The sequence below is a fragment of the Styela clava genome, chromosome 11 (assembly GCF_964204865.1).
Source record: "Styela clava chromosome 11, kaStyClav1.hap1.2, whole genome shotgun sequence".
NCBI classification, from domain to species: domain Eukaryota; kingdom Metazoa; phylum Chordata; class Ascidiacea; order Stolidobranchia; family Styelidae; genus Styela; species Styela clava.
In genome coordinates this window covers 8,592,377-8,619,179 of record NC_135260.1, presented here as the reverse complement: position 1 = coordinate 8,619,179, position 26,803 = coordinate 8,592,377, and the positions used below count along the sequence as shown (strand labels likewise).

Sequence of the window (26,803 nt, the reverse complement as noted above, 5' to 3'; positions counted from 1 at the left end):
TATTGTTCAGCTTTTTAGTGACTTCAACCACATCAACACCCGTCGGGAGAAATTTCATCCACTTCTTCCTTTTAGTGTTCAGCTTTTTAGTGACTTCAACCACATCAACACCCGTCGGGTGAAATTTCATCCACTTCTTCCTTTTGGTGTTCAGCTTTTTAGTGACTTCAACCACATCATCACCCGTCGGAAGAAATTTCATCCACTTCTTCCTTTCAGTGTTCAGCTTTTTAGTGACTTCAACTATCTCATTATTCGTCGGAAGAAATTTCATCCACGTCTTCCTTTTAGTGTTCAGCATTTTTAGTGACCTCAGCCACCTCACCACCTGTAGTAGAAAAATTTCATCCACTTCTTCCTTTTAGTGTTCATCTATTTAGTGACTTCAACCGCTTCAACCACCTCATTATTCGTCGGAAGAAATTTCATCCACTTCTTTCTTTTAGTGTTCAGCTTATTAGTGACTTCAACCACCTCATTATTCGTCGGAAGAAATTTCATCCACTTCTTCCTTTTATTGTTCAGCTTTTTAGTGGTTTCAGCCACCTCGGAAGAAATTTCTTCCACTTCTTCGTTTTAGTGTTCAGCCTTTTAGTGTTTTTCAATTTTTCACCTTTGGGAACACTTCAACTTCCGTTTTACCGCCACTTCATCCGTTTCTTCCTTCACCAAACGACGTCCAGAATTACGCGATCTACAGGGATCTTCACTGACTTGTCGACCCGGGGTATTCCCCCGGTGCACTGGAACTGTAAATTTTTCTACTGATCTTTCAAAAATAAAATAAAAAACACTATACAAACGGTATTACTGAATATTACAATACCAACATAATGGCAAATTAATCGCATTTTATAGTTTATATTTGACGGTGTCAATATAAAAATGGGTTAGCAAGGATACCAATTATTTGAAAAATTTGTCTACTTATAATGCATTTTTAATATGTAATGATGGGAAAATTTTTATTATAATATACACAAAATCAGTACAATATAAAACAGAAGCACAAGTGGGGCTAAATAAACAAATTATGATGTATTTTCATAATACAATTAATCAGTCACGAAGCAGTAATTTGTGTCTTTGTACAAAAATATTGAAGACAAGAGGGCTACGCCCAAATATATGGACACGTCTGTTCGCAGTACAGTACGGTTTACCGTACCGTCGATCAGCGTAAGGAAAAAATCGTAGCAAAGTACCGTAAGGACTTCGTTACGGACCATCGACGTTCGATGGCACGTGATCAAAATGAAGAGGAGTGTCGGCTATGCGTCCGCAGAACGTTCGGTGACGTCATAGCAAACAATAACAAATCTCACAGAGCTAACCGAAATATTTGAAATAAATAAAAGTAATAGCCCTCTGGAGAAAAATTTCATCTTTAACCAGTAAAACTTTCGAAGCAATCGGTCCAGTAATGAAAGAGAAAAGCGGTTTTATGGATTTTTAGTTTTTTAGACATCCACTAGATGTTCAAAAAGTGTCAAAGAACAACAATAACAACAACAGGACCAACATAATATTGAAACGATCGTTATGTCCACTACGTGTCCAATAAGCTTAAGGGTTGATGGAAAGGAGCAAAAATGTTTATGGGCATGGCTATGGCGTTTGCAACGGTATTCTAACGGTTAACCGGATAATGAATTAACATTCATATGCTCATTAGTGGTTTTGATATTTTTCATCAAGTGGCGGCTGATCTTCCCTGAGCCTATCAAATCACGAAATATGCAACAAAAATGTGATCAATATGTAATAAAAGAGCGCAAATACGCTTTATACAGTTAAGTTGTATAAGTTTATTTCGATTCTATAATCAGCATAACAATAAAATGACTGATAAAAATGAACAAATAGAAACTGATTATAAAATCAGGAGAGCAAACGAAACAGATAAGGTTTAAAACGTACAGATTATAAGATGGAAGGTCTTGCCAAGAAGAAGTGGTACGTGTTTCACTTACCTGAAATTATTAAATTATTTCACACACGCACCCACCACACACACGATTCGACACCACGCAGGCTATGTACGTTTACATAGATAGGTAGATAAGCAGGGGTACATGCGGTGCAGTGGCGTGTCTAGATTGGGTAAAGGGGTAGGCAACACGTAATAGGGGATTTGTGGAATAAAATGATAAATAATATTTTTACAAACATTTTACTCTTACTTGACCTTCAATTTATTTGTTTTCAGGTAGGGATGGGCAATGTAGAATAATTTTACTATTCTAGAATATTCTAGAATAGTTAAATCGAATCCAGAATACCGAATGCTATTCTATTTTCATACTTATTCAAAAAGTGGGGATTTCCACAATGCTGGATTTAGATGTTAAAAAGTTGTAAATTTATAACTATAAATGTATTATTTATTAGGAAATGTCCTGAGCATTGGATTTCATTTGATACTAAAGAGGCATTTCCCAGGACAATAAAATTTGGGAATATTATTTTTTTTTGCCTTCAATTGTTCCAAATGTATGTAATCCCTAAATACTGAAATGCTAAATTAAGAAACGCTTTACACACTTTAATAGTAAGCGGTTAAATACAAAAATAGATATAAAACGCATTAAATCATTATTAATGTTAGTCAGCCTAGTGTACTAAAACATACCCCCTGAGAATTAATTGTATGCAGAACCAGCGTGTGGCCACTGCAACCTATGTAAAATATTAAATTTAACCACTATCAATTAAAATCAACTTTTTATTCTGTGCGAGCAAGACTCGTAAAACCAAGTTCCCGTAAACGCGATTTTGTACTTAGTTATTAGGTAATAGGACATCCAAAGACTAATTCCTTTTCTATAATTATCATTACATATCATTATCTACCCAGACTTGGCCCTGCATAAACTCAATACGTCACTATCTTCGCCAGAAGGTGCAACTTTTTTTGAAAGATAGGGAAGGACGGAAAATCTTTTATCTTTTGAGAGTGAAATTCAAATGTGACAGAATTTCATGTATTGCGATATAACTTTGTATTTCGGAAAATGGTGTACTTAGTTATTAGATAATAACATCTGAAGACGAATTCATTTTCTATGATTATCGTTACATATCATTATCTACAGAGACTTGGCCCTGAATAAACTCAATACGTCTCTATCTTCGCCAGAAGGTGCAACTTTTTTTTAAATTTACCAGCGACAAAATTACTACAGACACACGATCAAACGTGCGTCTATCTTGAACGATAGAAACGGACCAAAACAAATGTAATGTTTTGAGAGTGAAATTTAAATGTGACAGATTTTCGTGTATTGCGATATAACTTTGTATTTCGGAAAATGGTGTAATAAAATTGTAAATAATATTTGATCTAAATTAATCGCAAGCATTGTAATAACATTTAACAACTGGCTTTTGGTTCACATGCATCATTTTTAGGTAAAACTCGCAGGTCTCGAGATACCATTTAATGTAAAATGAAGCAAGGCACGTCTGTAAACAATTGACGATTGTTGCAATCAGATTATCACAAGTCGGCATAAATAATTATTATTATTATACGTTAGCTATATAGCAAATCAGTAGGACGCAAAAACGGTGCAATAACGAGTCTTCGCCGTGAGGTGTACTTCGCCGACTTCTTGTCCCGAATATGCCGATTGAGATTACAGTGTTTGATGTTTACCGATTTTACGAGCAGACGCAAGTTATGTTAAACGAGAGAGATTTCCACGCGAGAAAAAACGCTCGACTTTAATTGATAAATTAGAAACCCGAAATATAAAAATTGACGCATGGCGCCGGAGAGGCGGAAACCGAATCCTGTTATCGGATCCCGTTGGATTCGAATACTTTGGGATTCGAATCCTCCGGATTCGGTATTCTATATTGCTCATCCCTATTTTCAGGTATAGCAACTTCTATGATTTGTTTATCCCCCAAATTATTTTTGAAGTTAGGGATAAGGGGCAATATTATCAGAAACCCGACCAGGGCAGCAGAAAAGTTTGACACGCCACTGATGTGGTGGCGAGCGTAAGGTAACATAGTTGCGGGGGATAACGTATTCCTAACGCTGATTCGGAACAGGGCCCTCGGCGTTGGGGTCACACCTTGAGACTATTGCAGGTCCAGGGCTCACTTAAAAGTTCAAACACCTACAGGAGCAGACAGCTACTCAATTGGAACAATGCCTTGCTGAAATACCACAACAATGGGACATGAAACAGGAGTGGTCATCGTTATATGAGAAGGAAGAACCATACGTATTGCCATGCCTAACTAATGCCTGGACTAAGCCCTATGATTCATTCGAGTTTATGCAATCGTAACATATTTTATTAGCAATAAAAATGCTTGTATAACATGCAAATGACCAGATACATAAATCAGTGAAAATTCCGAACAGCAGGAACAATAATGCAAGAAGAGAAAAACGGACTCAACAGATCCTGACCTCTAACTACTAAAACAACAAATATTACACAAGCAATAGAAATACCAATCAGACAGTTTAAAGTTAGTTTTAGTGAAACATTTGCTCAACTTGAAATAAATTCTCACATTAGCCAGAGTTGGAAGGGCCAAAATGATCAAACTCAAATTAACTTTGAAGAGATGTTTTGTCATTATGTGCTTGCGCAAAAAGCTTGATGTGACTAAGGAAATGAATATGAGCAGAAAGTATGACTTGAATCTTTTCATGGTCAGGGTAGATGATTCTGAAAATACTTAAAAGTACCAATACGAAATTTCAATTGGCTCGATTGAATATTAACATCATATCCTTTTTGAAACAAAAACAATCATTCTTCTAATAATTAGAAGCCTATTTTTCTTAAATTGCACATTTTTGTTAATCAATAAATAGGCACAGATAAAAATATAGGGTTATTGATAATAATGATAATATGAAATGATAACAGTGAAGCAATGTCGGCAAAATATAATAACGTGATAAAGATAGAAGCGAGTTTATGAAAAATAAATTATGCAAGCATGCTTATAACTTTTTAAATGCAAAATACAAGAAGGCAATAGGGCTGAAGAAAGCGTGTAAAATAAAAACAAGAAAAAAAAAATGTAAGGATTTTAAATTTCAGTTCCTCTTTATGAGCAGTGCAGAAGTCATATTCATAAATAGTGTGCCCACAGAGCTAAATTTTTTATTAACTGAAATTTTGCTTCATCTTTTACTGTTTCTATGTCATTCCAGAATGTTCAAAATACCGGTAATGAATTCAATTTCATTCGAATGCAACAACTTTAAAAATCTTTGTAAAATTTATTTATTCTTGCAAATAATTGTATAAAGTCCTGTCATTGAATTATAAAAAACTAAATATGAAAATTCACAGACCTGCGGTACCACCTATCAGAAACAGACAGATAAAATAATATTTAAAAATAGTTTGCAGCATAAAATGAATTATGACAAAAAAATTCACTCAATATGTAGAGCTAAATATACTTTTACAGTAATATCCTAAAGCAATATAACAATATCAAGATTTTTAAAAATAATATGCATTATTCTTTGTAATATGCACTGGGTTGTAAAATTCATCCACTTAGCTTTGTACAAAGGCTTAATAATAGCTCATTTGAAGTTTTTGGTGTGAATTTTCCAAACCTTTGCAAGCCACACTCAATATACGAATGATAAGTCAAATACAGAATCACGGTGAACAGCGTCTATAATATCACTATTGAAAAATAAAAGATTAGAAATGATTGTTTTATTTTAGTGAAGAATGATTAAGAACAATAAGAAGAAGCTTAATAAAAAATTAAAATTGATATTAAAACATATAGTTATTTACGATTCTTCAGGTGGGCTGATTGCTTGCATGTAACTATACCTCTCAATTCCCTTTTTCTCTCTTCTGCCTTTAACTCGAGAAAGAGTCATGTTTTGAATTGGTTGATGAACACTAGTCTGTAAGTGCATGGTTTCATTAAAAGACCAAGTGGTGATACTCATGCTAGACTCAGCTTGTGTTTTTAAATATTGAGTAACTGAGTCCGATTTCGCAACATCCATTTCCGCCACACGCATCTCAAATCTTTCTACTGGGAATGTCTGCTTTGTCTTATCTGATATTACAGAAGAATCGGTTTGTTTTAACGACTTCAATAGTGGAGTTTGACCATGTTTCCATAAGTGATCTCGACTTGCTGAACCGTCTTCAAGTCCGTTGCAAGAAACAATTGGTAATTCGCCCTTCTTCGGAGCGGAAACGACGGTCTTCGTTTGTGACGCTGACACATGATTTGAATTGTTGATATTGTGATCTGCCTTACCATTAAGTGATGATTCGTATATTTCTCGTTTCTGTCTTCTTCGCAATGATCCTAAGTTGTTGTTATTAGTTCCGAAAGGCCCATTACTGGGACTTTCTAAAATGGGAGAAAGATTTGGAAGTGACGAAGTTGGGGTTAATGTAAGGGTTCGATGTTGAGGAGAAACAAGATGAGCAGGAGATAAAAATACGCTGTCTGAATTTTTGACAGAATTTCCATTACTCGCTTCAGTGAATGTAAAAGTTTCTGGAGAGTTCAAAGGTGAAGGTGAAGCCAGCGGTGGTTCGCTTGGAGTCACTGAAACCATGCTTCCATTGTGGGAGCCTTCTAGGTTTGAGTCATCATTGTTGATGGAATTGGCTTTTAGATGAATTTGTAGAATTTTTATGTAATGCTGGTATTTGTTGATCTGAAAAAAGACAAGAAGAATGAGTTTTTAAACTTAATTAAGGTGAAAGGCCAATTATTCAGTCAGGATGCAATCTTATAATAACAATCAAAAATGAATGAGGCAACAATGCTGCGCCAATCTTTAGCTGCATTGACAGGAAAGATTTTAGAGATACATGAGCTCTGTCCATAAGGTTAGTTTATTAAGGAAGGCTTGCACACGAAAAACTTATTATTGTCAAAATTTGATACTGTCAGAGATCAAAGATCAAGTCAAAGTTGAAAGTCAGGAGATGGAGGCAATTGTAAATTATCCCCATATCCACCGCCCCTGTTCAATGAGGTACATATGCAGTATAACAAAATTTTAGAAAATTTGAAGGCAATAAGTTTCTATTCAACCTTGGTGATTTAAACAATTTACAATAATTGTCTGGAGATATATTACAAGTAAGTTTTTTTGATCCTAAACAAATCTTACCTCAGATTGCAGGTGAGAAATTTTATCATCGTAATACTGTGTTCTCTGATCTGAAATAGATTTTTCAGTTTTCAAAGTTTCTTGCGTTCTTTCAAGATCGATTTCATGCTCTTTCAACAATTCCTGAATTTTCTTTAGTTGATTTTCCTAAAATGCAAAACAAATTTTTTAACAAAAGCATAAAATTGTAGAAGTTAATTTCATCATCCATTCTGTATTAACTGTTGCTTATTAATAATTCTAAGAATGAAATATTAATATGCCCATTCATACTGTATTTGTGGTAAATTTTTTAAAAGTATAAAACACACCATCAGCAGATGCTTGTTTAAATAAACCTTGTTTAAAATTTGTTCTATCAATTGACATAAGTCTTTCGCGCATAAACAAATTGGGGAAGCAACAAAAATTCCAATCTGAAATAGAAACCGATGTCAAAGCAGACTATATTCAGCGAGTCGAATATTACTTAAAAAAAGAGACAAGTATGCACTAGCAAATAACGAGTCATAAATCCTTTTGATTCAAAAAGATGTCACTCAAAATATAATTGGGACAACTTCGGCCCGAATGAATAAGGCACAAAAATAACTTACTGGTGGTAATGTGGAAGGAGCTGAAGGCAGTAGAGCTTTCCGAAAAACCATTTGAGAACCTATGGGTGAACATAGTGGGGCAGCAGAAAGCAAAGCTGCAGCCTTGTTGATATCTCGAATCCACTTTTTTGATTCTTTCTCCGAACTGTTAAAATACAAAATAATGGAATTTTTAATCAATAAACTGGCCAAAACTTGAAGATTAACAGTAAAATTAAGAATGCCAGAAAAATGCTTTTAAAACATATTCCTGTATTAGCTGTATATCATATATTCAATTGAGATAATATGTACTGTATGTGACACCATCACAGGCACTGAGGCTCGCTGCGTTAGTTTGGATTCAAAATTGAAGTAAAATTACTACTGTTTTGCTGAAGATGATGACTCACAGAACAAATTGCATCTAAACACGTGAGAAGCAATACAGAGTTGAAAAGAATACAAAACAAATGACATAAAACCTTGAGTCACAGAAACATTTTATTGATATTAGGAATATTAGCAATAGCATCATATGTGCCATTTTTTAATCTCGTTTCAACTTATCAACATGGGCTTCACATCTCTGAGTATAGATTCTTATTCTTGTGAAAATATATCAAGCATTACTTATTGCTGGAAATGTAGAAAACAAATCGATTATTCAATATTTTTAAATTCTTGATTTAAGGAACAACTCAAAATGTAAAAAGAATCATTTCGAGTTATTGACGCCCCACAATAATATGACAAAAAAGTGACAAAAAAGCTTCATGTATAAAATGATATCTACATGTCCTCTGTGCTTAACATGACCCAATATATATATTCTATGTTTCAGATTGTATTTGAAATAACATATTATTCAGTCTTTCTTGACCATCCATCCCTGACTATTGGGCCTATGAACGAGTTTGAAGATTTTTACACTTGTTTAGGCATACTTCAGATCAGGTCAACATTTTTTGTCGTTGAGCCATATTTATAACCAACTTCAGACATCTAGCCGGGCCACACAAAAAATTTAGTTTATCCATGAGGGGAATGAAAGAGAATGTGGCTATTGCTTAGCCTTGCAGTAATAAAGACACTGAGCAAAACAGGGAAAGATTTAATGCAGGGACAAGAGCAAAAAAAAATCTGAGTGTGGAAACGAGCCATACTAAATGGCTTGGTGGGCCGGGTTGAAGCCGGAAAATCTCACCTGGCTTGGTATAAGGTAATACTGGAGTCAGCAAGAGTTAATTTGAACACATGTTCCCGCTTGCTATCGTTTGTTGATTCTTCTGCAAGACAATGATGAAGACTTGTGATCCTGACTTCGGTTGAGCCTTTCTGTAAACAAAGTTGCAAAACATGGTATATTCCAATACTAATTTCTTATTATTATGAATTGATTGTAATAACAATGTATGTTCGAAAATAGCAGTAGTACTAAAACTTTCATGATCTGCGAACCCCTTCCAAAGACTCACACCTGCAGCCCCGTTAAAATACGTAGTTTTGCTTCTGAGGGGTTTTCGTCAGTTAATATGTGCTATGTTTGAAACGAAAAAAAAATAGGTATGGTTGGTTAAAAATTTGGAGATTTCCCTGATTGGGTTCTATTACGAAAATTTGCATCACATATCAGAAGCAAACTTATATTATTTGTATTGTATGTATTACAGTTCAAGCAACTCAATACTGTAAATATTTAACAAATCACCATAAAAAGATTTCATTAGGTATCATTAATTCAGTCATTAAGCATAATGAATTCTTTAGTTTAGTGAGTTTTAAAAAAACTGGTATTACAAATTGATTTGTAACTGCAAAAGTGAGATATATGACATGGTATACTTCAAATATGAATACCTATAACATTAATTAAATTAATAGAATTTTTAAACTATTATATTTCTTTAATTTTTTTTATTTGATTCCACAGTAAATGTCATGCTTTCGATTGAATATTTAAAATAAGGATGCAAATTATGGAATTGCATTAATTACAAAATTCGTCAAAAGAGTGAAAACGCACTTTGCATATTCCCAATCAAACATTTTAAATATTATTTATGCAAGAAAATAAAATTTTTAGTAAAATTTCCAAAAGATTATCAAAATAATGAACATCACACATTCAATAACACTGATTTTCTGGTTATGGTAGTGTTGCAATGTGTAATTTAAAGTCATCATAAAAACAGATGATTTATTACAATTATTGTCATTGCAAATAGACAAGACTATACAAATCGGTGGCAATTCAGATAACTAATAGCAGTAATACAAGTTCAAAAAAACAGAAGTACGATCTGCATAGTAGACAATTACATCATCTCTAACTATAAATTTACAATGGTGGAATCTCAGGTGACAGACAGACGGTGACACTGTATTTATAAAGATCGGCAAACAGACAAATTGACATTACATTGAATACATATAACTTCATATTGTAACTCTGGCGCTCCAGAAGTGTGTGTACCAATATGGAGATAACTAATTTTGTTTGCCTACTTTACATCAATTTGTGTAAAAGGACGGAAGCCTATGGGCAGGGGAGCACTTAAACAAGGAAAATCGGAATAAAATTTTAGACTAACCCTAATCTGGTACATATACTACAAGAGTACCATAACTCTTAGCTCAAACTGTTTGTAGAAAAAGTTCCAGAAATAAGACCTTTTTAATGTTATGATTCTTTTCAGAAGGTTGGTAGACCATGGTACTTGTATTTCAAAGGAGCTGTGACTAATCTATCGAACTGTGGGAATCTAATTTCACTATTATTATGGGAACCACCAGTGATGTAACTGTAATGTGTATCGATAAGTAAATAGTTGAACAATAACAATGACCAGCATGGTTTCTGTTTTGAATGAAAACAAGAGCTATGTAGTTGGTAAAGAATAAATTATCCCACTCTTATACAAGAGCTAAATCTCCAATTCCAATCCAATTTATGTTGCTAATTATGTTGAACTGGTTAGATAGATCACATCTGACTTTATTCAAGGGAACTTTGAAAATTAGACTTATGGCATGACATGCTTAAGACAAGCTGATAAACTTTTGAGGAATTATCATATTTGAGAAATCGAAAACTCAATAGCATGATAAAATACTTTTTTGTCTCAGTTTCCTATTTCTCATAAATTAAGCTTAATAAGAGAATATATCTCAAATTTTTTAATTTATTTATAATTTTTTCATATTTATTCATTCATACAGTGTTGGAATTCTGGAAATATAATAGTCAAAGAAAATGAATTGACAGTTGAAATAGATACTACCTTACTAATATTCAGACAGCAACAATATGTCATTGCAATGAGGTATGACCATATGATATTCAAAAAATGCACAATTTCAAGTTATCATGCGCGTAGGACTTTCTACTGACCTTTATAATATGAAGCTCCAGATTATGCAAAGTAACTGAATATATTTTCCACCCACGTTTGCCAATAGAAACTGAAATGTAAAATATACGACTCAGACAACATTATAAAATGATAGGGTATAAATAATGTTTTCACCATGGTTCACACAGATACAGTGAAAAAGCAAAATGGCATGACACTTCAAAGGTTCTTATCGATCACAGATTGAATATATTGCACAACAGAAATATTGTTATCAGCTGAAAAAGTTGGTTTTTTTAATGAGTGGTGTAATCGTAGCAACTAATTTAGAAATCTTGTTCAGGGCACTGAATGTATATAGTTGAGCCCCCCCCCCCATATTTTGAAAATTCTGGATTCGTCACTGTGTGTGGATGTTCAGAAGAATCGGCTTAATAAAACTGAATTTGAATTCCTAACTAATGAAACAAAAAATTTTATTATCGGATAACAATTCGCAACATAGAATAATCATCTTTTAAATTAAATTTGCCATTTTTTTTTTTAGTGAAAATGACTAAAAAGCAAATATTTACATATTCAAATTTTGCTGAATAACAATCTTTTTGGCATGTTTCAAATCGGAATTTATCAGAAAGCAAAACTGGGCATGATTAAAACAGCGAAAATTAATGTTGAGAGCGGAAGAACAATATCAAAAAAGTTAGTCATGTTATGTTCATTTACATGTACAAAAACAAGTTCATGAATTGCATTGATCAAATGTGTATATATTATAGAACTTCTTTTGTCATAATTCAATGCTAAAAAGTATAATTTTTCAATGTTTATTGATTTACATCATAGGAAGTAAATGAGTGTGCTGTAAATTTTGGAAGTTTGGGAACCTCTGTGTCAATTAAACAAATTTGTTTCATTTTATGCTCACAGCTTTACAAACGAAAAGAATAAAATGAAACTCAAAATCAGTTCCAAATACGTTCAACTGTAAGCAGACAATTCCCAGACGAATTTGGTAAAGTGGAAATGGAAACAAAGTAGCAATCCTTGTTCCCACGAGACTAATTTTTTGTTTTTCCTCGTAGTAAGGTGTAATGTTACTCGAGCGTGGTATTGGGCAAGCATGCGGTGATGTGGCAACACATGCCACTTGAATTTTTAATGATGCGTTGCTCTGTATTCCATCTGCTTTCTGCATTTCAATCCCATTACGTTATTTTCAATTGTGATTATAGTTTCATGCAATATACATTTAAATTAGTTGCAGTTGCGTTTAAATATACTCACTATTCGGAATGACTAAATTCGAAAAAAATTGAAAGATATTGATTAGATGTTTGGAGAATTTGATTTTTTTATTTCATTTTCAACAAAATTTTCTCCAAGAAAGGTTAAGGAAAGTAGACTTTTCTCTGAGCGAATTCGTGAGCGAAGTTTTGAGCCAAATGTCAATAGCTATTGAAATCGACTTAATTAAATGAATTTGAAAATCATTGTTGTTCGTGAAAGTTGATTAAGAAATTAGAGAATTGGAAATACTGCATTATAATCAAATTTGTCATTCACACATTAAAATCAAGTTATTTTACTAAGGCATCTCAGAATCAGTTGACTATTACTGCTTCCTGGTCCGTAAAAAATTCAACGTAACTGCATTTTTGAAAATCGTGATTAAGTTTTAATAACAAGAAATGATAATTAAGGATACTAAATTAATTTAATCATCACTAATTCATTTAATTTGTGGAAAAACCATCTGAAACTAAAATTAGATTACTGGATCAATTCTTGACAAAATTATACATGAGATAGGAAATTACCTCTCTTTCCATCGGAGTCGAGTAATATTTTTCTCCACAGAAGACCTTGGTTCTGAGACAGTGGTTTTAATTTTGCTGATCTGCCGAGACCTGCTCTAGCTGAATCAACTGACGTTCCTTTGAATTTCATCGGAGATCGCGTTGATAAAGATCTATGATGGGGAATCAGGAAGATAAATAATTAATTTGATTTGATTGAATTTGATTTTTGTACGTGTGTAAACCGAACTTTGAATCAAAACCAAATATCGGATAATGCAATGTCCCGGTTTGCATAAACGTCCAAGATTTAGAAATTGAGGTCTTTTAGCTTTTCTCAGACCTCCACTCAGCACAATGCTATATAAGGTAGCAACCATACGTCGAACACTACACTAGACGGATTCGGCATTGAGGTAGTGATAATGAACATTCAAAAAATTGAGTTCAAATGAAATCGGAAAACAATATTAAATTTAGCAAATTCAAAAAAGTAGTTGAAATATACATTAATAACTTCAGAGATGATCAATAAATCGAAATAGTTCGCTACTAGTGCTTTATCCTAATGAGACACAACAAGCCGAAAAACACTAATCATTCTTATTGTCTCAAGAGGGCTACTTTCGTATATAATCAATTTCTAATCATCTTGTATCGACCTGTCTTATCTAGCCTATCTTTATACAGCACTTAATCCCACCTTTTGCTCAGAACAAGGCATTGAATATTCATCCACTGATATGTAAGTCGCCACAATTTTTGGAAAGACATATTTTCAGTTTGTCATTGCCTACCCAATTTATTGCACACCTTTCAAGGGAATTGAACGTGAGCTAAGTAAAATATGAAGCTGACACAGATGAGTCTAACGCATTAACCACTGAGCCGCAAATCCTGATTTTTTCTTGAATCAAACTCCGAATAAAAATCTCAATCACTTCCCCATTTTACTATCTACCAGAATTAAAACAAACCTATATTTTAATAAGTTTTCGCAGCTTTACTAAAAGCAAGGTTTTGAATAAAAATCGACTCAATATTAAAAAGGACTGGGATGCTGGCTTGTAGAAAAACTATAGGGCGATTCAAAAAACAGAACCCACGAAAATCTTAATTACGGTACTCCCATATAAATGAAAATTATTTAATTAACACTTCTGTTTGTGTATGATCGTACCCAAAAATTTCAGTGATCTAGGACGTTCTGCACAAAAATTATGTTCACTATAAAATAATATGTTCTAGTGACCGTTTTTGTGCCCTTGAAATGATCAGTTTTGACGAAAGAATAGAAAAACTATCAATACTTAAAATCTGACCTGTTGACTATCTTAGTTGGTGATCTAACAGTAGGTTGAGTGTTTTGTCTCATGCTCGATGCTCTTGAAACTTTTTTCTGCCTGAAAACAAAAAGTTTCTATAAAATAATGAAATTTTGCAATCTTGCTTTGCTAAAAGTTATGTCGTTCAAAATTATACATAAAAAAGGCGAAAACATAAATAATCATTTACAGACAGGTAAAATATGAAGACAAAAAGCTTAACATATAGCCTAGGCTATGACCTTACACTTATTATATTTTAAAATTCAAATACTTGGTACATATATATATATATATATAAAAGAGCCATTTAGAACTGCATCCGCAAAATAAATCTATATTTAAATTAGATTATTTATTGACAAGTTGTAAAAATGTTATTGTCTATTCATGTGAGAATATTGACACCTCAGAGAAATAAATTGCAATGGATATTGGGAAAAAAATCAATCTTTATTATGACTATCTTATAGAATTAAACCCCTTCAACCTCATTATGGCAGTTTACGTCAATTGTTCTCATTTTACAATAGTGGTTACACCTGTTCTACCACAGTTGAATAGTAATAAATAGGAACAAAATGAAGAACAAAAATAGCCAATTTTTTCAATACCATTCAGCTGTGATATAAACTGAAAAACTGGGATTAATTTAAATTGAGAAAAATATCTAAGAAATAAGGAACTGCAATTTGTTCCTCAATTCGATTCACTTCCATATATAGTAGCATTTCCCAATGTTTCGTGTCTTGAAATCTTGGGCCTCCAGGCAGATAAAATAATTTTGCATGTATGAAAAAGATACTTGAAACCTTGGCAAGGCTTTCGTTATATTGTGCGTTTCTTTCACATGTACAATTTTTGAGGAAAAGCCTGGTACAAATTTGCGATTCAATATTGAATGGTTGAACTCAAAATTAAAAGTTGCCATTTATTTCATATCGAGCATTCTAAATATCTTTATAGAAAAATCGGGAAATAGGCCAAATATTACAACTCCATTGTAGAATAAAAAACTTATGCTGTTGATTGGTATCTGTGGGATCAACCACTTATTTTTCTTCTATGGTTTTTCTCAGTGGAACCGTAGCATATAATGCAAGGAAAACATAATTATTCTGAGGGATTCAAGATATTTAAATCACTAAAAATAAAATTGATTGTGGGAATTCATTATTTTCAAATTTTATAAAAACTGAATTTGTCATGCATCCCAATATAGATGTTACGATACCATTTAATTAAGTCATCAATCAAATAGTGATTCGATACCGGTAATTTGCTTTAACCCAACACACAACCCTTATTCTTCAAATTAATTCATAAAAGAGCGATTCTCAATACGAGTGAACTTGTTAAAGAACAATGAATAAGCCAGCTATAGAATTTTGTATTCATTCATGGGTAGACACACACAAGCACATGACAGTTAAACAAAAGATGACTCACTCTTTGCCGCCCCACGGAAGCGGGTGTTTTTTGATTGAACTGTAGAGAGAGATTAGTAGGTCGTTTGGATAATCGTTTTTATCGGCCATTAATCCGGACAGATTTACCGCAAATTGTTTGTATGTCATTTTCTTTCTACCACTGCTCAAACCAATATTTCCATGTAAATCCGTGTTAAGAAGAGTGAGAGCACAAATGAGAGTGTGAACAGAATCTAAAGCGAAAGAGAAATATTTCAATAAAATTAAAAATGAATCAGTAACACAAGTAAAATACACCTTGATTATTAAAGGAAATTGTTTATTAGTATGAGCAATTACATTCTAGTTGTTTGATTAGCACAAATCCAGATGTACATCGATGTTCAAAACAAATTAAATGGCCTATTTAAAATGATTTTGAAAAATTAGGAATTTTTTTGATTATTTGTTCTAGGAATAACTTAGAATAGCCTAGTTTAATTTAAAAAATTATCATTGCAAGCAATGGAAGTCTTCAAGATATCATATGAAAAAAAATTTTGAACAATATAGAAAATAATTTTTTTTCAATTTTCAAAAGTACCGTAATTAAGATGATTTATTTCTATCCAAACGTCCATAACATTAAAATTAAAATGTTTTTGGGGATACAAAAATTGCAATTTGAAAATCTCCATTTTTATTTTATTTAAAGATTAAGTAGTAACAAAGGTTACTTATGATGCTGCATTATAAGGATTCGATGATATAATGAAAATCCTTTGACGTAGATATTAGAAAAATGATTTTATCCATAGAGGAAACAAACTATGCATTCATGCAGTTGATCGCATAAATATGAACTTTTTTGACCCACGACGGATGATTAGTCATGACGCTTATCAGTCAGCATGACCAATATCAAATAAAATGACGGTTAAAATTTTGAATTTAAAAAATTCTTTATTACGGTAAATCGGTAATTAATATATTATTTAAAAAAGTTTGAAATTAGTGTTTATGAACGGTTATTAGGTGAATGCAAACATAAAAAAATGGCAATAATAAATGTATACGAATTGGACAATTTCTAAAAAAAGGCATCTTGGATGGAAATTGAGAGTCTCTCTATCATCATAGAAACTCCTTCTAGAATCAACTGAATTATTCAAGTTTAATCTAAAGGGGATTATTTTCTTTAACAAGTGAGATAAAACATGAAAAGGTGGATAAAAATCATATGAATTGAACTAATAGTATTGACGAAAGTGACGTGCGTCACTGTTAAAATAGAGATTGCCAACTAATTCAATAAAATACTGTCTGATTTGGCGGGGTAGCCTATTCCGCATGTACCACTACCAGGTAGGTTGAAAATAGTTTCAGAAACATTTAAAATAAAAATTGAAAGTGTTTTGAAAACTAACATGATTTATTAAGTATGTTACTTTTAATAAACCAATTTGAATTTATTCAAACACCCGTTATTAAATCAAGATCTTCCTATTATTATACTCGGCATGGGAAAAGTAGTTATTACAGGTTTCTGCCTTGCTCAGTAATACAAACCAGAAAAGATCCACCTACAACTATAGTCATCGTGACGAAACCAGCCATGTTCGAGCCGAGCTAAAAGTTACAGTAATAATCTATTTTTAGGTTGAGGAATGACTATAAATCAGAGAGAATTAGAAATAGTCACTATACATATTGAAAATATCAGACTGTGACACATTGAAGAATCTATTGAATGTTTAGTGTTGGGTTACATATTAATCCTTATAATCTCCAAAACGAATTCAAAATTTATTGTATTTGATATAGTGAATATCTAAATTTAGGAATAATTTAGAAGATACTTATTTAAAACTTTTTGAGTCGTCAGACAATCTGATCAAAACGTATGATATCTCAACTGGTAACAAAAAACACAGGAAAAACATTGTCCTTTTAGATATGATTAACATAGTTATTTATGTACCTCTCCACACCAATTTAGAATGTACCGGTATTCGATATTCCATATACAAAAATATTTCCTCAGAATATGTACGAAATTGTGAAATATTTGGCTTGGCAATGATTTCAAATAATATTAGCAATTTCTATTTATTAGAATCACACATTAATTAAAACAGCCAATTTTTAGCACTGTAAAACGGGATTTGATGTGGGCACATTTTAATAATGAGATACTTTCAGAGATAACACAAACACTTTTTGAATGCTTGGTGTTCCCAAACTCTTCAATATTAAATTAATAATATTTAGAACTTTTTATAACAAAACCAGACAATAAGAGACAATACCATCACTCAAATGAACTTGAAAGATTAATTGAGAAAAAAAAAATCAAATACCGGTAAGAGTGATTCAGACTAGACAGTATATTGTTAGGCAATAGCACTTGTGATCTTGACTTTACGACTTGAGTCAACTATCACCATTGTTTGTGAGTTATTCATAGACAAATATTACCTTACTAGCCTATCAGGAGAATATTATCACTTCAATAAATCAATCCAATTTACTTTAATTTGCATTTCAATCCACGGTAGGACTCTAGCAAAAAATAGCATAAGTTATTTCTCCAATTTACCACTTTCATTTTTATTGAAACCGAAATAATTTTTAATTTTTAAAAATGCTGATCAAATTATCATTTTTCACTGGAAAATTTTCGCTTTCACAGGAGAATCGAGGCATATTTCATATTTGACCGTGTGAACCAAGGTCTCCAATTACAACATATATTGAAATAGTTGCGTTAGATAAATTTACAATAATGCCACAAAAATCCGGTGATAAACGATAAAACGGTCTTATGTGGTTTCAATTACCAGCGGAAAACGAACAAACAATGTCAGAACAAAAAGATTCGTCGGGAGGAATACACATTACACACCTGTCATTATATTTGAATTTCATAAATGATCGACCAATGTCAAATGGGTTGTTATTCCCGATGTTAAAACACACTGTCACAAATTAACAATATTGTACCATTTCTTTCATATGAGATATATCAATAACATATGATATTACTATACACCAGGAGACATTTCCATAGTCAGAATATTTTGATCCGTGAAACTGTGTACTTGTATATTAACTTGTATTTAATTCATGAATCTTTTGGCATCATTTGCTTTCATTTGTAAAACTGAACAATAAGGGTAGTCAGGATATAGATGTCCTTAGCCAAAGGCCTATTTCATATGATATGCACAAATGTAGGCTATAATATGTACATGTTGAGATATTTTGTGAAATATGGCAAAGTTTATTTGTTTTTCAAATTGGTCATAGAAACAGTTGTAAAAGAAACAATAGTCAAAAACAACTCTTCAAAGAAATTAAAACAACTTTCTATCCAAATACTGAAGCTTAAGCGTGAATTTTAGCACCAGTGCGTAAATGTGGTTGCGTCAATATTTACATTTCATTAGCTGGACAAAAGACGAAAGTATGATTACAGGTAATTGATTTATCAATCAATAATAATAATTAACTTATTTGGATCAATGACCAGTCAATTCTAATGAAGAATGCTTTTAAAAGTGGAAAAAAAGATCTTTTTGAAAACTTTAGTTATAGATAAAAATGTTTCTTTATTGGTGATAAAAATTAATCTGTAACAGTCATGACTCATAAGTATAAAAAAGAATCCACAATTTTGAAAAACGCTTGGAAGTATTAAAGACGAATGTAATGGAGATTACTATAAGTCTTCGTATCACACTTTACTCAATATTTGAAACATGTCAAATATTAGAACGTGTATAACTCCAATACAAAGTGCCATTTATTGTTATTGTTATACATATTACAACTGGTACAGAAATATGCTCCAAACTGTGAATTAAATTTTAGAAAAATCCGGTACTACAAGTCTTATTACCTCATTGAAAAAAATGATGTGGTACGCTCAAAGGAACTCACAGCACTACCAGTCACCACCATACCTAAAAAATTCTCGTGAAATCTCGGCCGTCATTCTAAACCAAGTATTTGATATCAAGGAAGCAATAAGAACCTAATTGTTTATATATCTGTAATTAATAGTTGATACTTTATGTTCAATTGCTTACAATTTAAAATTTGTGCAGTGCAAGCACGAAAATGACCTTTAAAATATCCGGTGCCGAAATACTGTTCCGTTTTAACCAAAATACAAATTACATAAATTTATCGATTGATTGCTGCAATGCAGTTTCTAATTATACTGAACAATTTCGATCCATTTATATCCTATTTCATTAATCAATGAGTTAGGACATGTTTTCAGAAAATGATGACTTCAGTACAACCATTATCAAACTCAGATATAGTATTATCAATACAGCCCACATTCATTAATATCCAGAATGTTGGTATAATTCCATTATCGTTTTCTTTGTGGACCAAGGATTCCCAAACCAGAAATTTAGATTGAATGAAAGTGAAATTTTCTTTTCAATACATTGTACAACAGAAAATAAAGTTTGAAAATATAGGTTACAGACTTTTCCTAACCCAAAATTATGGGTATTCTGGAATCAGAAAAAAAATGAATAACAATGAACTCAATGAAATTTAAAAAAATGTATCAAAAAAGCATGTAATGAATTAGGACGTTCTAAATAGAAATAGCCGGTGAAAGAGTATACTGTTCCTGATACATGAATATTGTATTAAACCAGGCAAATTCAATCTGAACTGCCTGTATTTTCCAATACTCAACAAGGCTACAATTTCATTTGGTAAATTTTGTGAGCTTGGTATTAGGTATAAAAACTTTGTTGTTTCCTCACAAAATAAATTCTATAACAGAATCACAATATCTTGAAGCCTTATATCAGTACATAGTATTGGAACAACTTCAAATTATTAACGAATTTTTTCATGAGATGATCACAAAGTCTTATATAGCAGTTCTCATGTAAACGAAGAATTATTAAAAAAATTACAATAATTATGATTCGATATTAATACCGATAATTGTTTCTTTCTAATATTTAATAGATCGAAACTATGGTAAAATTATATATTTTACCCTGGAGGCAAAAAGCGTGAATAGCCCAATTTTGGACTGATATGAATCAATTAACAGTTGTACTGGAATACCCAGACATATCAATCACGAGCAATAACCCAGACTAATTTTTTAATCAGTCATAACATGGGATAATCTTACAAGTCAATTACTAATTACCACTGAGGAACCATACTATTTACAAACAATACAGTAAAATTAACTATATTTCATAGTAATTAATGAAGCATTCATCTGTGTGTTAAAGTTGAAGCGGCTTGTATTAATTTGTAGCATCTAATATTTGTGAAAAAGAAAAATTCAAATCCAAACAGATAACTCCCGCAAAAGATCGGAATATTAATCCTTTTAATAACTATTTAAATTCACTCCTCATGTTATATAATATATGAATATTTAAGAATTAGATAGAAACATAATGTTTAGTGTCAATTATTGAGTGGTTAGGAATTGAATAATGAATCTAATTATGCTTCATTGTAAAAAGAATGAAGATCAAGACAAGTAATTGAATATTTAACATGAAGAGCTGTGAGTAAATTTTTATAGCAAATTGGACACAAAAATTACTATTTCACTAAATTTATCCATGAATATCATTTATATATTAATGTATCTCTGTTTCTGTTGATAAAAGACCTGATAAAAATATCTGACATAAAATGTGCCTTACGAATCAATTTAACTGGAATTATGCTTTTATTTAGAAATACGATATTGCAAGACTTTCTAAGACATGTGAATAATAATAACCATGGAAATACGCAAGGATCCCCGAGCTTATAATTTGAAAATGACATTATAAATTCGCATGTTTTCAATTTTCCAAATTGCAGACTACCAACTTTATTAGGACTTTATTAAAGAGATCGGATAAAAACCATGCACTAACTAGTGAAATATATATTGGATTATTAGCATATGGACCTTGTCAACATTCATTTTAGACATTTCCTGGAGAAAATAGAACAAACTGACATCACTCATTGATGTGGAGACTAATTCGGTTATTAGATTAACTGATGTTGTTTACATGACATCATGAAGCAATTTAAACAATCATAGTGTCTGCTATTTGAAAAGAAGCATATCAGGTGTTGCCATATATTCAACAGTCCATGTCTATGACTGCAAAAAAATTACTTGGAAACTTACAGACAAATATATTTTTAAAAACGTCAGAGGAAGTCACTTTAATATCAACGCAATTCAATGAAATGAAAATCGTCATTTCTACTGTAAATCATTTTCACATATTGAATTGAATTACCCACCGTATATTCTCACATACACATCGTTCGCACATACAAGGAGACTCCCTAAAACGGGCTTAAAACAGCGATTTTATAAAAACTCGCCTATAAGCCGACCCCACGAATCGTAACACGCCTACGCACCTATCACAGTCAAGGATATCAAAGTACTCGAATACTTTTTCGGCTGATTTTCGAATAATAGCCCTCATAACGGTGTTTTGTTGTCAAGGGATATATTCAAACGAATTTTAGCGCTTTGCCACATATTGTAATCACGACGATAAATAAAATCTGCACTTTGATTGTTTATCTACTGTGTGACCCTGCGCCTCATATTGTTGCAATACATGTGCATGGTTGTGTGGTGGACATTGCCGCCATTTCCTTGCAAGGCTTTTTATTTTACATTTATTCACATTACGTTGCAAAATTAAAAATTATATTGTTAAAAGTTGTACCTCTGTCCCGTAGAATGTAATAAGCCATTTCATGTATGGTCATGATTGAAAAGATATTATCGGTAATAACATTTAAAGTGAGGTTTTTGAAGTTTACATGAGGAGAAAACGCTTGTTCTATAAATAGAATCGATGTATAGAATCTTATGTATATTATGCGAGAATATATGGCAAGCCATATTTCTAGAATTTCAGGCTATTTGAATATGAACATCCCTACTAAAACCCAAGTTAATCTGAATGAATAAATAAAGACTTGAAACAGACAACATTTGGTGACAGACTGACAGTGACACATGGGTATCCCTAAATGACACATAACTGAAAAATAACATTCGCACCCAAAGAACACAAATAAAGTTTGTTTATACGAACTATCTGGGTATAGTTTATTCTAAAGGATTATATGGTAAGAAGGTAGACAGTAGACAATAATAAAAATTTTATTGGAAGACTAATATAACGAGTGAATACCTAAGTATATAATGACAGTGCGCCACTTGACATAACAACAGTACTTGAAAGTTAAGGGTATTCAGACTTGAAATACACACAATACAAAAACATCTCGTTCACATTCCATCACATCGATTATTTCATCATGCTCTTCACCAGCAGACAGAATACAAATGCCAGGATATAATAAATTTAATTCAATGGCATATCAATATGAAACATAGTTATTGTAAATGTCAACACATAGTTTTATTTTTATATACAGTGCGATAGAGAATCAAATCAGTGTTTACTATGTTATAGGCATCATGAACCTTATTAAATTAACATCCTTTGTATTCACGAACCCCATACACAATTTAAAAATACCTTTGACTGCTATTCAAGTACATTACATTTACTGTACATCCAATTTCTAAATAATACAGCGTTTGAATTCTGCTTTATTCTTAATTTAAAAAGACTAACCTATATGATGGCTCCAATAAAATATCAGTGGGCTCTGATCTTTCACAAAGAACTGTTCCACAGTTTCGTGTCATAACAACCAAAAAGATTACCAAAACAAAAAAATTTACAATGGGTCAATGGCCATAGAGTGTACTTAGCTGGATGGCCAGTGTCACCGCAGGTTACATGACAATACATACATGACTAATTTTCAGATGATTTCACAATGTTTTCTCCCCAAATGGATATTTCACAATGGTTTTTAATTATTTATACCATTATCCAAATTCCGAATTATTGTGAGTGCATCAACATAAGCAATACTAAAATTATTCTGCTTGCAGTGTTTCAATGATGATGATACAAATATAATTTTTATTAAAAATTAAGTTGATATGGGGTAAAATACAATGAAGAATGCTGAAATATCCCCCCCCCTCCCTCTGCAGGAAATATATCCAGCACAATTCAATACACGGATTGCGTCGTGTGTTGTCTCTGAAAGAAATATTATACAAAAGACTCACCAGGGTTATGATCTAAAAAATCTGGATTACACGTTACGTATCTTTGTGAAAAATATGATAAAATTCTTTCTCTTTCTTGCGTTTCACCAAGCAATGCAAATTGACTTAGAAAAATTCTGTAAAATATATAAATATCATGAAAATGGAATATATTTGACTATATATAGTCTAAGATCTATAACAATTAGTATTTATACCTGTATGCGTCAACCAAAGAAATATCGGTAAATTCAAAATGTTTCAAATATTCTTGTCCAACCTGGCGACTGTAATCTGTGCTGTGAGTAAACATGAAAACAGAAAATAATAAAGCGAATTTTCAAAAAGCAAGTTGAAATATATTTTTCAGTCAAGATTCTAAAATGTGTATGGTGGGCGGTGGTTAATAAAACGTTAGACTTAACTAGGATGACATCACAAGTTTTCAAATCCCATGCCCACCATCTCACCCGGGACGTACTGAATGGGTAGGTGAACTGCAAAGATTCAGGTATATATTTACCGTATTTTGATGGCCTACAAGGCGAACTGTATTTTAAAGCGTACTGTCAATAAATTGCTTAGACCTAGTTTTTATTCATACGTAAGGCGTATCTGACTATAAGTGCACAACTGTGCAACGGTTTTTTAAAGCAATACCGTACTGTTTTTTTAGCGTAGGCAATGAAGCATAAAGCCCTACTTGATCCATACATTCAAGCGCAACAGCTTATGAGGCGAGTTAAAATGTGCTATGCCTATATGGCCCTCAATTGAAATACTGTAGATCATTACCAATCAGTAGCTTTTTACAAAGAGCGAAAGGGCGGATAAATGCGTTGTATAAAAAAAAAGGTACTCCTGAAGTATGCGCACCAAGATGTTGCACAACCTGAAGCCTAACCTGGTACACAACCCGAGTTCAGGTTGTGCGCCATCTTGGTGCGCATACTTCAGGAGGTCCAAAAAACAACTTAACTATTTAAGTATAAATATAATCACAGATAGATCATAGATAGACTAAATTGATTGTAAAATTAAGATTCTTTTGGTTCCCTAATTTAGGTCATCAACTTTCTTACACTATGCACAGTATAACCTTGTATGAAAGTGAAACACTTTTGAAAAATGAAACAATTTTTAAAAAGCAGCGGACTAAAAATAAAGCTACAGTGCAAGAGTTTATGGATTTTCCTTATCCTTATAACAGTAGCATTGGCAAATTTTTAAATATTCAATAAAAGCTAGCACTACACTTCTAGTGTAGTGCTAGCATTTAGTGCCTGCACTTTAGTTTCTATCTTTATGATTATCACTTTGAAATAGTAATCAATTACATACTTTTTCCCAATCAATTTTGCAACTTCTGATCGTTTGAACCCGTTAAAGTTGAACAAATTTTTAGCGCAATCTTCCGGCGACCCATGTTTATTTGGTGAGTTTGTAGGCGATTTTTTCTCTCCAAGAAATACAGGATCATTATTTAGAAAATCAAATTTAGGAATTTCCTCTTCTGCGTTTATACATCCATCCACAACGATACTTGGCAATGATTCCCTTGAATTTGGTTCCGTGGAAACATTTTTTGTTGAGTCATTGAGCTCTACCGATACTCCTGAATCAGCAGAAGATGCACTCGATAATGCAGGGTCACTTTGCTGGCCAGTGTCCTGAATTTTTTCAGATTCACCCCTTTTCAGGGTATGAAAACCACTGTCTCTTTTGTTCGAATTTTCCATATCTTCTGTGAAACAATTCGAGTCGGTAGCGCACTCACATAATGAGTAATTATTCGATAGCAAAGTTGTGTTATTATCGCTCGATGATGTCAAAACATTTCCACACATCTGACATACTTTGCCAAAAGATAATTTTATATCGCCTACAGAAATGCTTTCAATTCCATTATTAGATTGCAAAATATTTTCATTCAACATTGTTTCTTTTGATGATTTCAATGCGTCTTCAAAATTTTGATTAGGTACATATTGATTAAAAATAGTATTCTCCATTCTTGATCATCAGAACATAAATTTATTTATAATAAAAGCTGAATTTCAAAATAAAAACTTTTTAGTTAAAAACATATGAACCTTACAATAAAACTTCCCCCTAATTGCCATATTATTACTTATCGATTTTAATCGGTAAGTATGTTGATAGGTATTTGTCTGTTTGTTTGTCTGTCTGTCTGTTAGATGCACATGGTATCTCACGAAAGCAAGATTGAATCTGCTCCAGATTTTGCATGTGCATTCATCATATGTCGTACCAGAAGCCTATTGATTTTGGATGAATTATGTCGTATAATTAGCGAGTTATTAATTAATTAGTGATGGGACACAAGGTGTCACTATGCGGTAAGAGCGCTGTTTTGGGGGATCCCCTAATTTTCGATCGATAAGTCTTCGGTCTCTGACCGATATTCTCGTTACTGTATTAATTGATAATGATACTTCTTAAACCTGTATTAAACACAGAAATCCGTCTGGAATGGGTATTTCTAGAATATTTTGGTGCTTTGATGACTTTATGAGACACACATCAATATCATGTTTTTATCATGAGGTTTATCATGAAGCTTAAGTGATATAAAATTTAGAAAAGCATGCAAAGATCAAAACCCTACCAGAATATTGCAATAACATACCAGTATATCGGTATCAGTAGTGAAATAAGTGCATAATAAAATGTAGGCTAACTGTTAGAGTTACCAAATACCAACATTCACAGATCAGTGTTTTATCACTAGTCTACTGTCAGAATTTACACTATCAATGTAATCTTATAGTAGTATAAACTCACTCTAATTTGTCAATAATCAGATATCGCGGTACGCCTATTGAACCTAACTTTAAAACAGCTACCGGCAGACCGGCACGGTACCATTCTAAGAACTGAATGCAGGAATGGTCATTGCCTACTTATTTCAAAGAAGACCCAGTTGAGTACCATTTCTGTTTTTCTACAGTCAGACAGTATGCTATAATTTATAGACTATCAGTGCATGTTCACCTGTAACTTATCATCA

General features: G+C 32.4%; 1 protein-coding gene across 1 annotated transcript; it reads right to left on the bottom strand.

The window, feature by feature from the left end:
• Nucleotides 1-4,289: 4,289 nt before the first annotated feature.
• Nucleotides 4,290-25,825, bottom strand: LOC120334825 (uncharacterized). The gene is made up of 11 exons (XM_039402328.2): nucleotides 25,114-25,825; nucleotides 23,991-24,071; nucleotides 23,794-23,909; nucleotides 15,652-15,865; nucleotides 14,200-14,280; nucleotides 12,899-13,050; nucleotides 11,117-11,187; nucleotides 8,930-9,060; nucleotides 7,744-7,888; nucleotides 7,148-7,294; nucleotides 4,290-6,685 (listed from the first exon to the last, which is right to left on the bottom strand). Exons 1-11 carry the CDS (start codon nucleotides 25,782-25,784, stop codon nucleotides 5,792-5,794), a joined length of 2,703 nt encoding a protein of 900 aa, XP_039258262.2. The 5' UTR covers nucleotides 25,785-25,825; the 3' UTR covers nucleotides 4,290-5,791.
• Nucleotides 25,826-26,803: the final 978 nt, after the last annotated feature.

Excerpts from the sequence above, each read along its gene's own strand:
- LOC120334825 (XM_039402328.2), bottom strand. The coding sequence starts at position 25,784 with ATGGAGAATACTATTTTTAATCAATATGTACCTAATCAAAATTTTGAA. Across the intron at positions 9,061-11,116 it reads TGGAGCTTCATATTATAAAG|AAAGGCTCAACCGAAGTCAG; the intron begins GTCAGTAGAAAG and ends CTTTGTTTACAG. Across the intron at positions 6,686-7,147 it reads TTTCTCACCTGCAATCTGAG|ATCAACAAATACCAGCATTA; the intron begins GTAAGATTTGTT and ends GTCTTTTTTCAG.